This window comes from Oncorhynchus tshawytscha, linkage group LG11, assembly GCF_018296145.1.
Source record: "Oncorhynchus tshawytscha isolate Ot180627B linkage group LG11, Otsh_v2.0, whole genome shotgun sequence".
Taxonomy (NCBI): domain Eukaryota; kingdom Metazoa; phylum Chordata; class Actinopteri; order Salmoniformes; family Salmonidae; genus Oncorhynchus; species Oncorhynchus tshawytscha.
Genome location: NC_056439.1, coordinates 42,016,123 through 42,030,434, shown reverse-complemented (window position 1 = coordinate 42,030,434; position 14,312 = coordinate 42,016,123). Strand labels below are relative to the sequence as shown.

At 45.3% G+C, this 14,312-nt stretch overlaps 1 protein-coding gene across 6 annotated transcripts in view; it reads right to left on the bottom strand.

The window, feature by feature from the left end:
* Positions 1-331: 331 nt before the first annotated feature.
* The window catches only part of LOC112262204 (phosphatidate phosphatase LPIN1), a 51,972-nt gene continuing 37,991 nt past the window's right edge, over positions 332-14,312 (bottom strand). For 5 of the 6 annotated variants that reach the window (XM_042330140.1, XM_042330142.1, XM_042330141.1 and 2 more), the window contains exons 8-21: positions 13,562-14,102; positions 11,362-11,455; positions 9,242-9,429; positions 7,823-7,916; positions 7,479-7,548; positions 6,062-6,154; positions 4,455-4,522; positions 3,994-4,132; positions 3,464-3,612; positions 3,267-3,353; positions 2,448-2,600; positions 2,130-2,244; positions 1,789-1,892; positions 332-1,608 (exon numbers count right to left, since the gene is read on the bottom strand). In XM_042330140.1, coding sequence (XP_042186074.1) covers positions 1,338-1,608; positions 1,789-1,892; positions 2,130-2,244; positions 2,448-2,600; positions 3,267-3,353; positions 3,464-3,612; positions 3,994-4,132; positions 4,455-4,522; positions 6,062-6,154; positions 7,479-7,548; positions 7,823-7,916; positions 9,242-9,429; positions 11,362-11,455; positions 13,562-14,102 — 2,166 coding nt within the window. In that variant the 3' untranslated portion in view covers positions 332-1,337. The remainder of the gene's footprint in view (positions 1,609-1,788; positions 1,893-2,129; positions 2,245-2,447; positions 2,601-3,266; positions 3,354-3,463; positions 3,613-3,993; positions 4,133-4,454; positions 4,523-6,061; positions 6,155-7,478; positions 7,549-7,822; positions 7,917-9,241; positions 9,430-11,361; positions 11,456-13,561; positions 14,103-14,312) is intronic. The other variant, XR_006084579.1, reaches the window with a different exon arrangement.

Sequence of the window (14,312 nt, the reverse complement as noted above, 5' to 3'; positions counted from 1 at the left end):
TCTCTTTGTTGCCTCTCTGATTAATGCCCTCCTTGCCTGGCCCGTGAGTTTTGGTGGGCGGCCCTCTCTTGGCGGGTTTGTTGTGGTGCCATATCCTTTCCATTCTTTAATAATGAATTTAATGGTGCTCAGTGGGATGTTCAAAATGTTGGATATTTTTTTATAACCCAACCCTAATCTGTACTTCTTCTCCACAACTTCATCCCTGACCTGTTTGGAGAGCTCCTTGGTCTTCATGGTGCCCCTTGATTAGTGGTGTTGCAGACTCTGGGGCCTTTCAGAACAGGTGAATATATACTGAGATCATGTGACAGATCATGTGACACTTAGATTGCACACAGGTGGACTTTATTTAACTAATTATGGGACTTCTGAAGGTAATTGGTTGCACCAGATCTTATTTAAGGGCTTCAAAGCACACTTTTCTTAAACAAGTAGTTTTTTTCATTTCACTTCACCAATTTTTACTATTTTGTGTATGTCCATTACATGAAATCCAAATAAAAATACATTTAAATTACAGGTTGTAATGCAACAAAATAGGAAAAACGCCAAGGGGGATGAATACTTTTACAAGGCACTGTATTTCACCTGATGAACAGTAGGCTCTGTATGAGTAGGCTAGGTAATGTACCTATTTCACCTGATGAACAGTAGGCTCTGTATGAGTAGGCTAGGTAATGTACCTATTTCACCTGATGAACAGTAGGCTCTGTATGAGTAGGCTAGGTAATGTACCTATTTCACCTGATGAACAGTAGGCTCTGTATGAGTAGACTAGGTAATGTACCTATTTCACCTGATGAACAGTAGGCCGTGTATGAGTAGGCTAGGTAATGTACCTATTTCACCTGATGAACAGTAGGCCGTGTATGAGTAGGCTAGGTAATGTACCTATTTCACCTGATGAACAGTAGGCTCTGTATGACTAGGCTAGGTAATGTACCTATTTCACCTGATGAACAGTAGGCCGTGTATGAGTAGGCTAGGTAATGTACCTATTTCACCTGATGAACAGTAGGCCGTGTATGAGTAGGCTAGGTAATGTACCTATTTCACCTGATGAACAGTAGGCCGTGTATGAGTAGGCTAGGTAATGCAGAGAAAACAACACTAAAGAGTAAAACATAAATATAAATGATGACTACATATAATTACCACTCAGTGCTAACATGCCTGTTGTTGTAGCACGTACACTTTCACTAGTGCAAGGTCTGCCTCTGCATAGCTGTGTGTGTGTGTGGCATTAGAGCAGATACATGCTTCTTGCATTTGCATGCCTGCATCATTATGAGTTTGAGCGTGTCTCTCCCTTCCCTTCCGTGATTGCACACAGCTCACTCCTGGGGTGGTCTGATGTGGTGTGGGGTCTCCTCAGCTGTTGTCCAGGGGCTGGTCGGCACTGTGGACTTGGGGCTGTGGACCTGTGGGTGGTCTGGGCTGTGGACCTGGTCAGGGATGTGGACCTGGTCAGGGATGTGGACCTGGGGCAGCTGTTCTCTCCAGTAGGTGAACTGGCTGAAGGTGTCAGGGCAGGAGACGTCAGAGACGTGGCCTCTGATCAACAGGGGAAAGACGTGGTCCACCACCTCACACAGACCACCATACCTGGTAGGGACACAAACAGAAACATAATTCACTTCATTGTTCATAGACAGACACAAAGACAGAGAGAGGAAGAGAGAGCTACTGAGGGAGAGAGAAACAGAGACAGACAAAGACAGATGAAGAAAGATACGAGGGAGAAAGATAGAGGAATGAAGAGAAAGAGAGAGATGTCTGACTTACGATGAGATGTTGGTCTTAGCGTGTTCCTGTATCAGCTCTCCCTTGGGGTTGACTGTGAAGATCCTGTTTAGGGGAACGCCCACCTCCTTATAGGAATACACATCCTAAACAACAACAACTTTAACAACCACCGACATACTATCCAAAAACACGCATATAACAACAACTGCAACAGTAGCAAACAGAATATTCAGGTTGCAAATAGCCTTTTGGCTGAATCTGTCACATTTACAGATCGGTTACAGATCGGTTAATTACTGTGCATGGTTCCAGTCAGATGAAGGCAGATGTTTCCATAAGGTAATGTATGCAGTGATGGAGGGAGGGAGCAGGGCTCTCACCGTGGCTCTGTTGCCAAAGGCTGCGTAGAAAGGCTCAGTGTTGGGGTAGAACAGCTGCTTCACGTCGGTCAGACACTGGATCTTAAACCTCTCAGGCTTCTTCTCTATCACCTCCCTACAGGAAGGACAAGAGGGACGCGACAGGACGGACGGAATCATTGTTATACAGTACAGGGACCGCAAGTTCTATTACATCAGCGGCTGTACATCCTTACATATGATTGTTCACTTTTGCGTTTGACTCTTTGCTTCTGCTGTGTTTATTTTTACGATGATGATGGTGATGAACGATGGTGTGTGAGTGTATGTGTTCCTCACCTGTGCAGAGCTGAGAACAGACTGCTGGGGCTGAGTAGGACAGGTCCAATAGGCAGCATGGTTCCTCTCTCGTTGACCCAGTGTAGATACCCCCTCGTCATATCAGCCATACCTATGGCCCTCGCTGAGCAGTACATAAACTTATAACCATTCCTGAAAGAGAGAGAGGGATAGAGAGAAACAAATCATATTTTGATAAACTCTCATATCTACTGGGTGAAATACCACAGTGTGACATCACAGCAGTAAGATCTGTGACCTGTTGCCACAAGAAAAGGTCAACCAGTGAAGAACACACACCACCCATATGTTAATTTATTTTCCCCTTGTGTACTTTAACTATTTGCACATCGTTACAACACTGTATATAGACATAATATGACATTTGTAATGTCTTTATTCTTTTGGAACGTTTGTGTAATGTTTACTGTTCATTTTTATTGTTTATTTCACTTTTTTTTTTTATCTACCTCACTTGCTTTGGCAATGTAAACATATGTTTCCCATGCCAATAAAGCCCTTGAATTGAATTGAAAGATAGAAGGATAGGTAGAGCAAGAGAATGAGATTGAGATTGAATTATTCTACTGTCTCAGTGTTTCCTAAGAGCGATGGAGGGGACAGTAGTTTAACTAATGAGCGCCAGGGACAGGGCTGCCTTCATGAGGGTGCAACGTACTAAACCTTGTAGATTGAAACACCATGAATAAAGTTGATATGATTCATTGATCTTATATTGAGCCCTATTCTAAATGTGACCTAGGTTTCATTACTGTAATGCTCATCTATAGTTATTGAATTACTCCTGTGGTAACTCACTGGCTGACTCGGTGGTAGAGGCGGGCAATGCCCTGATGCGTCCAGTCTTTACCCAGCGTGGGAAGAATGTGGCCCAGGGTGTCCGACCTGAAAGAGAGGACACGCGCACACGCACCTCATTAGACTACCATTAACAGAGATTTCACATGATCACACACAATTGGCAATAAAACTCATGCACACACACACACACACACCTGGTGATGGTGCCGTCAATGTCTGAGATGATGATCTTGTCATCCCAGCTCCAGAGGTAGATGGTGCCCTGGCAGCGGCAGGTGCCCTGGTACTGAGTGGTCACACTGAACACCACCTCATTAGGACCCACCTTCAACTGCAGACTGGCCTGAGGACACAAAGACTACATTACCCATACACCCTCTAACGCTAACCCTGCTACTGAGAGGTTCAACTGCAGACTAGCCTGAGGACACAGCCTACATTACACAGACACCCTCTAATGCTAACCCTGCTACTGAGTGGTTCAACTGCAGACTGGCCTGAGGACACAGACTACATTACCCATACACCCTCTAACGCTAACCCTGCTACTGAGTGGTTCAACTGCAGACTGGCCTGAGGACATAAAGACTACATTACCCATACACCCTCTAACTCTAACCCTGCTACTGAGTGGTTCAACTGCAGACTGGCCTGAAGACTACATTAGCCAGACACACTGAACACAACGTCGCCAGATAAAGAGGTCAGAAGTATTGTTCCTCACCAGCTGCTCTGGGGTCAGTCTGAGGGTCTTCCTGTAGCACACACTACCGGGTGTGAGAAGGGGCTCGGCGTTGCAGGATTCTGAGCCCTGATTGGACAATCTGTGGTCCTCATCACTGGAGGAAGACTCCTCCTTCATTCTGTCATGACAACAGTTCAGCTATAAATACATTTTTTACTTTATAACCAGAATATAAACACTATACAAACATGTAGTATACATGACTTTATAACCAGAATATTAACACTATATAAAACATGTAGTACACATTTTTAGGGGTGGTTTCTCAGACAAATTTTAAACCAAAAAAACAAACTCAAAGGAGAATCGGTTCATGAAACCGACCCTTTCTGTATAACGTACATGAGGATTTGTAAACTACAGTATATAAACGTGTATTCAAAATAATTAAATTCTATTGCATATGATAAGCTTTTCTGGTGTTCGAGAAGTGTAGTTACCCGTTGACTGAAGCCATGCTGAGAGAGGTGTCACCCTCATCTCCAACTCCTGTCTCAGACACGGAGTCCTGGGGTAAAACAACCAGTCACACACTCATACAACAACCAGGACATTCTAACAAATATAAAACGCCAGTCAACTAGGCCTCAATGCTGTAACTTCTGCAGAAGTTTCCTAGTTATAGTTATGTTATAGAAGTTTGTACAGGAGGTGTGTGTTACAGAGGTGTGTGTTAGAGGTGTGTGTGTTACAGAGGTGTGTTTTACAGAGGTGTGTGTGTTACAGAGGTGTGTGTGTTACAGAGGTGTGTGTTAGAGGTGTGTGTGTTACAGAGGTGTGTGTGTTACAGAGGTGTGTGTGTTACAGAGGTGTGTGTGTTACAGAGGTGTGTGTGTTACAGAGGTGTGTGTGTTACAGAGGTGTGTGTGTTACAGAGGTGTGTGTTACAGAGGCGTGTGTTACAGAGGCGTGTGTGTTAGAGGTGTGTGTGTGTTAGAGGTGTGTGTTACAGAGGTGTGTGTTACAGAGGTGTGTGTTACAGAGGTGTGTGTTACAGAGGTGTGTGTGTGTGTTAGAGGTGTGTGTGTGTGTGTTAGAGGTGTGTGTGTGTGTTAGAGGTGTGTGTGTGTGTTAGAGGTGTGTGTGTGTGTTAGAGGTGTGTGTGTGTTAGAGGTGTGTGTGTGTTAGAGGTGTGTGTGTGTGTTAGAGGTGTGTGTGTGTGTTAGAGGTGTGTGTGTGTGTTAGAGTGTGTGTGTGTGTGTGTGTTAGAGGTGTGTGTGTGTGTTAGAGGTGTGTGTGTGTGTTAGAGGTGTGTGTGTGTGTTAGAGGTGTGTGTGTGTGTGTTAGAGGTGTGTGTGTGTGTTAGAGGTGTGTGTGTGTGTTAGAGGTGTGTGTGTGTGTTAGAGGTGTGTGTGTGTTAGAGGTGTGTGTGTGTGTTAGAGGTGTGTGTGTGTGTGTGTGTGTGTGTTAGAGGTGTGTGTGTGTTAGAGGTGTGTGTGTGTAGAGGTGTGTGTGTGTTAGAGGTGTGTGTGTGTGTTAGAGGTGTGTGTGTGTGTTAGAGGTGTGTGTGTGTGTGTGTGTGTGTGTGTGTGTGTTAGAGGTGTGTGTGTGTGTTAGAGGTGTGTGTGTGTTAGAGGTGTGTGTGTGTGTTAGAGGTGTGTGTGTGTGTTAGAGGTGGTGTGTGTGTTAGAGGTGTGTGTGTGTGTTAGAGGTGTGTGTGTGTGTTAGAGGTGTGTGTGTGTTAGAGGTGTGTGTGTGTGTGTGTGTGTGTGTGTTAGAGGTGTGTGTGTGTGTTAGAGGTGTGTGTGTGTGTTAGTGGTGTGTGTGTGTGTGTTAGAGGTGTGTGTGTGTGTGTGTGTGTGTGTGTGTGTGTTAGAGGTGTGTGTGTGTGTGTTAGAGGTGTGTGTGTGTGTGTGTGTGTTAGAGAGAGGTGTGTGTGTGTGTGTTAGAGAGGTGTGTGTGTGTTAGAGAGGTGTGTGTGTGTGTTAGAGAGGTGTGTGTGTGTGTTAGAGAGGTGTGTGTGTTACAGAGGTGTGTGTGTTACAGAGGTGTGTGTGTTACAGAGGTGTGTGTGTTACAGAGGTGTGTGTGTTACAGAGGTGTGTACCGATTTGGAGTCGCTGTTCCTGCTGCGCCATGAGAACCACCAGCGGCCTCCTTTCTTGGGCATCTTCTCCTTCATGATGTTCTCCACTGAGGCCTGGAACAAACGCACACAGTTCCTGACCAAAACTACAGCTCAACAAAACCACTGAAATGCAAAAACACAGAGATACAGACAGATATGCTATACCCAACAAGGACAGACAGATATGCTATACCCAACAAGGACAGACAGACATGCTATACCCAACAAGGACAGACAGATATGCTATACCCAACAAGGACAGACAGATGTGCTATACCCAACAAGGACAGACAGATGTGCTATACCCAACAAGGACAGACAGATATGCTATACCCAACAAGGACAGACAGATATGCTATACCCAACAAGGACAGACAGATATGCTATACCCAACAGGCAGACAGACAGATATGCTATACCCAACAGGCAGACAGACAGATATGCTATACCCAACAGGCAGACAGACAGATATGCTATACCCAACAAGGACAGACAAATATGCTATACCCAACAAGGACAGACAGATATGCTATACCCAACAGGCAGACAGACAGATATGCTATACCAGACAGACAAACAGACAGACAGACAGACAGACAGACAGACAGACAGACAGATATGCTATACCAAACATGCAGATGTACAGACAGACAGACAGACAGACAGACAGATATGCTATACTGAACAGGCAGACGTACAGACAGACATATATGCTATACCCAACAGGCAGACAGGCAGACAGACAGATATGCTATACCAAACATGCAGATGTACAGACAGACAGACATATATGCTATACCAAACATGCAGATGTACAGACAGACAGACAGACAGATATGCTATACTGAACAGGCAGACGTACAGACAGACAGATATGCTATACCCAACAGGCAGACAGGCAGACAGACAGATATGCTATACCAAACATGCAGATGTACAGACAGACAGACAGACAGACAGACAGATATGCTATACCCAACAGGCAGACAGACAGGCAGACAGACAGATATGCTATACCAAACATGCAGATGTACAGACAGACAGACAGACAGATATGCTATACATAAAAGAGGAAAAAGACTTGAGTGTGAGGACGATGTGGTTAAAGAGAATGCTTTTCAGTGCGCAGGAAGTTCAAACGAGACAGAGGATGTAGGAATTCAAACAAAAACAAAACAGGGCCAGACATAGAACTGGGCCCTAGATTTAGCAGGTACATGGGTTACATTTGGACTGCTTTTTTTTTTTTTTACATTGCCATACGATTAATGTGACATATGATAAACCTCAGGTAAAACCACACAGGTACAGTGCACTATATTTGAGATCAGCATATATATATATGTAGCCCAGATGCTATGCTAATGGAATGTTGCTAATGTTGTGGGGGTCTTACCATTGGCAGGGGCTTCTGATACACCTGCATAGCCAGCATCAGAGGGGCTGCAGTGGTCCAGTTATAGTACCTGGAGGAGAAAACAACAACACATGATCATTGTTTAATCTCCAGTTTCTACATTTCTTATCAGAAGTACTATATTTGACAGCACACGAAGGGTGTTCTGTACATTACATACTTTTCTGTCAGGGATGTGGTCAGGACAACATATAAAATCGGGATCTTGTCTATGGAATAGGTCAGATATATGAATGGAGGATAGTGTGTCCTGATTAATCAACAAAAATCACATCCCTGCCATCTTCACTGCTATGATGCAGAGTTAGAGGTATTTTACATACTTGGTTCCTATCTTGACAACCAGGTTGGGATCGTCAATGATGGAGGGGTTCTCAGTGAACTGCTGGTAAGAGATGGCTCTCTCCTCAAACTGTTCTGTAGAGACACACAGACAGGAGAGGGTTAATATAACTGTTCTGTAAAGACACAGACAGGAGGGGGTTAATATAACTGTTCTGTAGAGACAGACAGGAGAGGGTTAATGTAACTGTTCTGTAGAGACACAGACAGGAGAGGGTTAATATAACTGTTCTGTAGAGACACAGACAGGAGGGGGTTAATATAACTGTTCTGTAGAGACACAGACAGGAGAGGGTTAATATAACTGTTCTGTAGAGACACAGACAGGAGAGGGTTAATATAACTGTTCTGTAGAGACACAGACAGGAGAGGGTTAATATAACTGTTCTGTAGAGACAGACAGACAGGAGAGGGTTAATATAACTGTTCTGTAGAGACACAGACAGGAGAGGGTTAATATAACTGTTCTGTAGAGACACAGACAGGAGAGGGTTAATATAACTGTTCTGTAGAGACACACAGACAGGAGAGGGTTAATATAACTGTTCTGTAGAGACACAGACAGGAGAGGGTTAATATAACTGTTCTGTAGAGACACACAGACAGGAGAGGGTTAATATAACTGTTCTGTAGAGACACAGACAGGAGAGGGTTAATATAACTGTTCTGTAGAGACACAGACAGGAGAGGGTTAATATAACTGTTCTGTAGAGACACAGACAGGAGAGGGTTAATATAACTGTTCTGTAGAGACACAGACAGGAGAGGGTTAATATAACTGTTCTGTAGAGACACAGACAGGAGAGGGTTAATATAACTGTTCTGTAGAGACACAGACAGGAGAGGGTTAATATAACTGTTCTGTAGAGACAGACAGACAGGAGAGGGTTAATATAACTGTTCTGTAGAGACACAGACAGGAGAGGGTTAATATAACTGTTCTGTAGAGACACAGACAGGAGAGGGTTAATATAACTGTTCTGTAGAGACACACAGACAGGAGAGGGTTAATATAACTGTTCTGTAGAGACACAGACAGGAGAGGGTTAATATAACTGTTCAGAGACACAGACAGGAGAGGGTTAATATAACTGTTCTGTAGAGACACAGACAGGAGAGGGTTAATATAACTGTTCTGTAGAGACACACAGACAGGAGAGGGTTAATATAACTGTTCTGTAGAGACACAGACAGGAGAGGGTTAATATAACTGTTCTGTAGAGACACACAGACAGGAGAGGGTTAATATAACTGTTCTGTAGAGACACAGACAGGAGAGGGTTAATCCTCTTCTATTCCAGAAAGTTGTTCCCTTCCATCTGATCTCACATCAATTAGTGGATCTGAGCAGCAAATAGCTGAAGCTACAATTTTCTACAGTATTGAGATGCAGCCCCTACCTCTTGTGATCTCTCTGTTGTCAGTGAGACCTCCACACAGGGAGATGGCGATGTTGGGCATGTCTCCCAGCTGGTCAGAGTAGCTGTCCACGCCGCTGTCCATCCCACTGCTGCCCACCGACTGAGGGGATTGGTTGGCACTCCGCACTCCCGTTTCCAAGCCACCTCTCACCGAACCGCCCCCGTCACTAAGGAACAGGGTCATAGGGTCAGGAGTGTCGGACAACTCTGTGCGTAGGACAGGATAGGTGAGTGTGTGTATGTGTGTGAGTAACAGGTGTGTGTTTGTTACTGGTGTGTGTGTGTGGGTGTGTTGAGTGCGTGTATATGTGTGTCATTGGAGGCTGGTGGGAGGAGCTATAGGAAGACCAGCTCAATCGAATGGCTGGAATGGAATCAATGGAGTAAAAATATGTTAATATGTTTGATGTATTTGATACCGTTCCATTTATTTCATTCCAGCCATTACAATAAGCCCGCCCTCCTATAGCTCCTCCCACCAGCCTCCTCTGATGTGTGTGTGTGTGTAATAGGTGCGTACAGTGCATTCGGAAAGTATTTAGACCCCTTGACTTTTGCCACATTTTGTTACTTTACAGCCTTATTCTAAAATGGATTAAATAGTTTTTTCAATCATCAATCTACACACAATACCCCATAATGACGAAGCAAAAACAGGTTTTCAGAAATGTTTGCTAATTTATTAAAAAAATTAAATATCACATTTACATAAGTATTCAGACTCTTTACTCAGTACTTTGTTGAAGCATCTTTGAAAGAAATTACAGCCTCGAGTCTTCTTGGGTACGATGCTACAAGCTTGGCACACCTATATTTGGGGAGTTTCTCCCATTCCTCTCTGCAGATCCTCTCAAGCTCTGTCAGGTTGGACAGGGAGCGTCGCTGCACAGCTATTTTCAGTCTCTCCAGAGATGTTCGATCGGGTTCCAGTCCAGGCTCTGGCTGGGCCACTCAAGGACATTCAGAGACTTGTCCCGAAGCCACTCGTGCGTTGTCTTGGCTGTGTGCTCAGGGTCATTGTCCTGTTGGAAGGTGAACCTTCGCCCCCAGTCTGAGGTCCTGAGCGCTCTGGAGCAGGTTTTCATCAAGGATCTCTCTGTACTTTGCTCCATTCATCTTTCCCTTGATCCTGATTAGTCTCCCAGTCCCTGCCGCTGAAAAACATCCCCACAGCATGATGCTTCCACCACCATGCTTCGCCGTAGGGATGGTGCCAGGTTTCCTCCAGATGTGACGCTTGGCATTCAGGCCAAAAGTTCAATCTTGGTTTCATAAGACAAGAGAATCTTGTTTCTCATGGTCAGAGTCCTTTAGGTGCCTTTTGGCAAACTGTCATGTGCCTTTTACTGAGGAGTGGCTTACGTCTGGCCCAGATGGTTGTCCTTCTGGAAGGTTCACCCATCTCCACAGAAGACTCTGGAACTCTGTCAGAGAGATCGGGTTCTTGGTCACCTCCCTGACCAAGGCCCTTCTCCCCCGATTGCTCAGTTTGGCCGGGAGGCCACCTCTAGGAAGAGTCTTGATGGTTCCAAACTACTTCCATTTAAGAATCATGGAGGCCACTGTGTTCTTGGGGACAGACATTTTTAGGTACCCTTCCACAGATCTGTGCCGTGACACAATCCTGTCTCGGAGCTCTACGGACAATTCCTTCAATTCCTTGGTTTTTGCTCTGACATGCACTGTCAACTGTGGGACCTTTATATAGGCAGGTGGGTGCCTTTCCAAATCATGTCCAATCAATTGAATTTACCACTGGTGGACACCAATCAAGTTGTCGAAACATCTCAAGGATGATCAATGAAAACAGAATGCACCTGAACTCAATTTCATGTCTCATAGCAAAGGGTCTGAATATTTCTGTTTTAAATTTTTTATAAATTTGCAAAAATGTCTAAAAACCCATTTTGTCTTTGTCATTATGGAAAATTGTGTGTAGATTGACGAGGGATTAAAAAATATATATTTTAGAATAAGGCTGTAAGGTAAGAAAATGTGGAAAAAGGGAAGGGGTCTGAATACTTTCCGAATGCACAGTATGTGTGTGTGACAGGTGTGCCTGTAAGTGTGTGTGTGTGTGTTAGTTACAGCTGTGTTACCTTTTGGGGAAGTAGAGAGCGGCCACATCTGGCTCCAGCTCAGTGATGTCATCCAGGTAGATTCCATCAGAGCCCAGGTGGTGGCTCCTCTTGTCTGCAGGTACAGCGTCACACGTTACCATGGATACAATGATTGACAAGGCATTACTTTCATTCATTAATTTGATATGAAACTAATGGCTGAGACATTCATATCTACAGACGTGAAACTAATGGCTGAGACATTCATATCTACAGACGTGAAACTAATGGCTGAGACATTCATATCTACAGACGTGAAACTAATGGCTGAGACATTCATATCTACAGACATGAAACTAATGGCTGAGACATTCATATCTACAGACATGAAACTAATGGCTGAGACATTCATATCTACAGACGTGAAACTAATGGCTGAGACATTCATATCTACAGACGTGAAACTAATGGCTGAGACATTCATATCTACAGACATGAAACTAATGGCTGAGACATTCATATCTACAGACATGAAACTAATGGCTGAGACATTCATATCTACAGACGTGAAACTAATGGCTGAGACATTCATATCTACAGACATGAAACTAATGGCTGAGACATTCATATCTACAGACGTGAAACTAATGGCTGAGACATTCATATCTACAGACGTGAAACTAATGGCTGAGACATTCATATCTACAGACATGAAACTAATGGCTGAGACATTCATATCTACAGACGTGAAACTAATGGCTGAGACATTCATATCTACAGACGTGAAACTAATGGCTGAGACATTCATATCTACAGACGTGAAACTAATGGCTGAGACATTCATATCTACAGACGTGAAACTAATGGCTGAGACATTCATATCTACAGACATGAAACTAATGGCTGAGACATTCATATCTACAGACGTGAAACTAATGGCTGAGGCATTCATATCTACAGACGTGAAACTAATGGCTGAGACATTCATATCTACAGACGTGAAACTAATGGCTGAGGCATTCATATCTACAGACGTGAAACTAATGGCTGAGGCATTCATATCTACAGACATGAAACTAATGGCTGAGACATTCATATCTACAGACGTGAAACTAATGGCTGAGGCATTCATATCTACAGACATGAGTGACAGTTTGAATAAAAATTCTGTCACCTAAACTGACATATATATTCTGTCTGTCCTCTCCTTCCAGGTAATGGTTCAGCTACTCAAACATGCCTCTCCATGAACACTGATTACAATAACATATAACATATGCCGTTTAGCAGACGCTTTTATCCAAAGCGACTTACAGTCATGTGTGCATACATTTTACGTATGAGTGGCCCGGGGAATCAAACCCACAAACCTGGCATTGCAAGTTCCAAGCTCTACGAACTGAGCTCTGCGCTCTACGAACTGAGCTCCATGCACTACCAACTGAGCTCCATGCTCTACCAACTGAGCTCCATGCACTACCAACTGAGCTCCATGCTCTACCAACTGAGCTCCATGCTCTACCACCTGAGCTCCATGCTCTACCAACTGAGCTCCATGCTCTACCACCTGAGCTCCATGCTCTACCAACTGAGCTCCATGCTCTACCACCTGAGCTCCATGCTCTACCAACTGAGCTCCATGCTCTACCAACTGAGCTCCATGCTCTACCAACTGAGCTCCATGCTCTACCAACTGAGCTCCATGCTCTACCAACTGAGCTCCATGCTCTACCACCTGAGCTCCATGCTCTACCAACTGAGCTCCATGCTCTACCAACTGAGCTCCATGCTCTACCAACTGAGCTCCATGCTCTACCACCTGAGCTCCATGCTCTACCACCTGAGCTCCAAGCTCTACCACCTGAGCTCCACGCTCTACCAACTGAGCTCCACGCTCTACCAACTGAGCTCCATGCTCTACCACCTGAGCTCCAAGCTCTACCACCTGAGCTCCAAGCTCTACCACCTGAGCTCCAAGCTCTACCACCTGAGCTCCAAGCTCTACCAACTGAGCTCCACGCTCTACCAACTGAGCTCCACGCTCTACCACCTGAGCTCCAAGCTCTACCACCTGAGCTCCACGCTCTACAAACTGAGCTCCACGCTCTACCAACTGAGCTGCATGCTCTACCAACTGAGCTGCATGCTCTACCAAGTCAGTCATACAGGACACCCTAACCCTGAATGTGACACTGAAATAAACCAGATCATTACAGAAGCAGACCTGTAAGCTGCGTACCTTTCCTCTTAGATGGGGAGTCTGTGTGTCTGACCGTGTTGTCCCTATGGCACCCCTCATCCAGTTCTGACAGCATCCTGGAGGCCGCCAGTCCCTCCACCTCTCTACAGGCTGCCCATACTTCCTCCATGTCTCCTCCAGGCCAAGACCTGGCCCCACACCCGGCCCCAGACCCAGCCCAAGACCCGGCCCCAGACCCGGCCCCAGACCCTGCTCCAGACCCGGCTCCAGACCCGGCCCCTGCTCCAGACCCGGCTCCAGACCCTGCTCCAGACCCGGCCCCAGACCCTGCTCCAGACCTTGCTCCAGACCTTGCCCCAGACCCTGCTCCAGACCCGGCCCCAGCTATGTTGTCCTCGGGCTGTGGAACGTACAGGGTGAGGGACGGGGGGGCGCTGTCTTTTTGGCTCTGGGACTGGATCTGATCAGAGGGGCCACCGTCTCCAGTGATGGTTCTGAAGTGTGTGCTGTCACACACAGGGATGGTGACAGGGGACATCATCAAAGAATCTTGCATCTGGAACGGAGGGAAGAAGGAGGGCTAGAAGAGGAGAGAGAGAGGGAAAGAGAGAGAGGAGAAAGAAGAGCGAGAGCAGGACAGAGCAAGGGAGGGGAGGTAGGGTGTAGATAGGAGAAGAGAGAGAGAGAGAGAGAGTGATGTGTGGTTAGAGTGAGTGCTAGTGTATTAGTGTGTCCTCAGCTGCTCTCATGGAAGATGATTAAAGAGATTAAAGTCTGAAAACATCAGTCC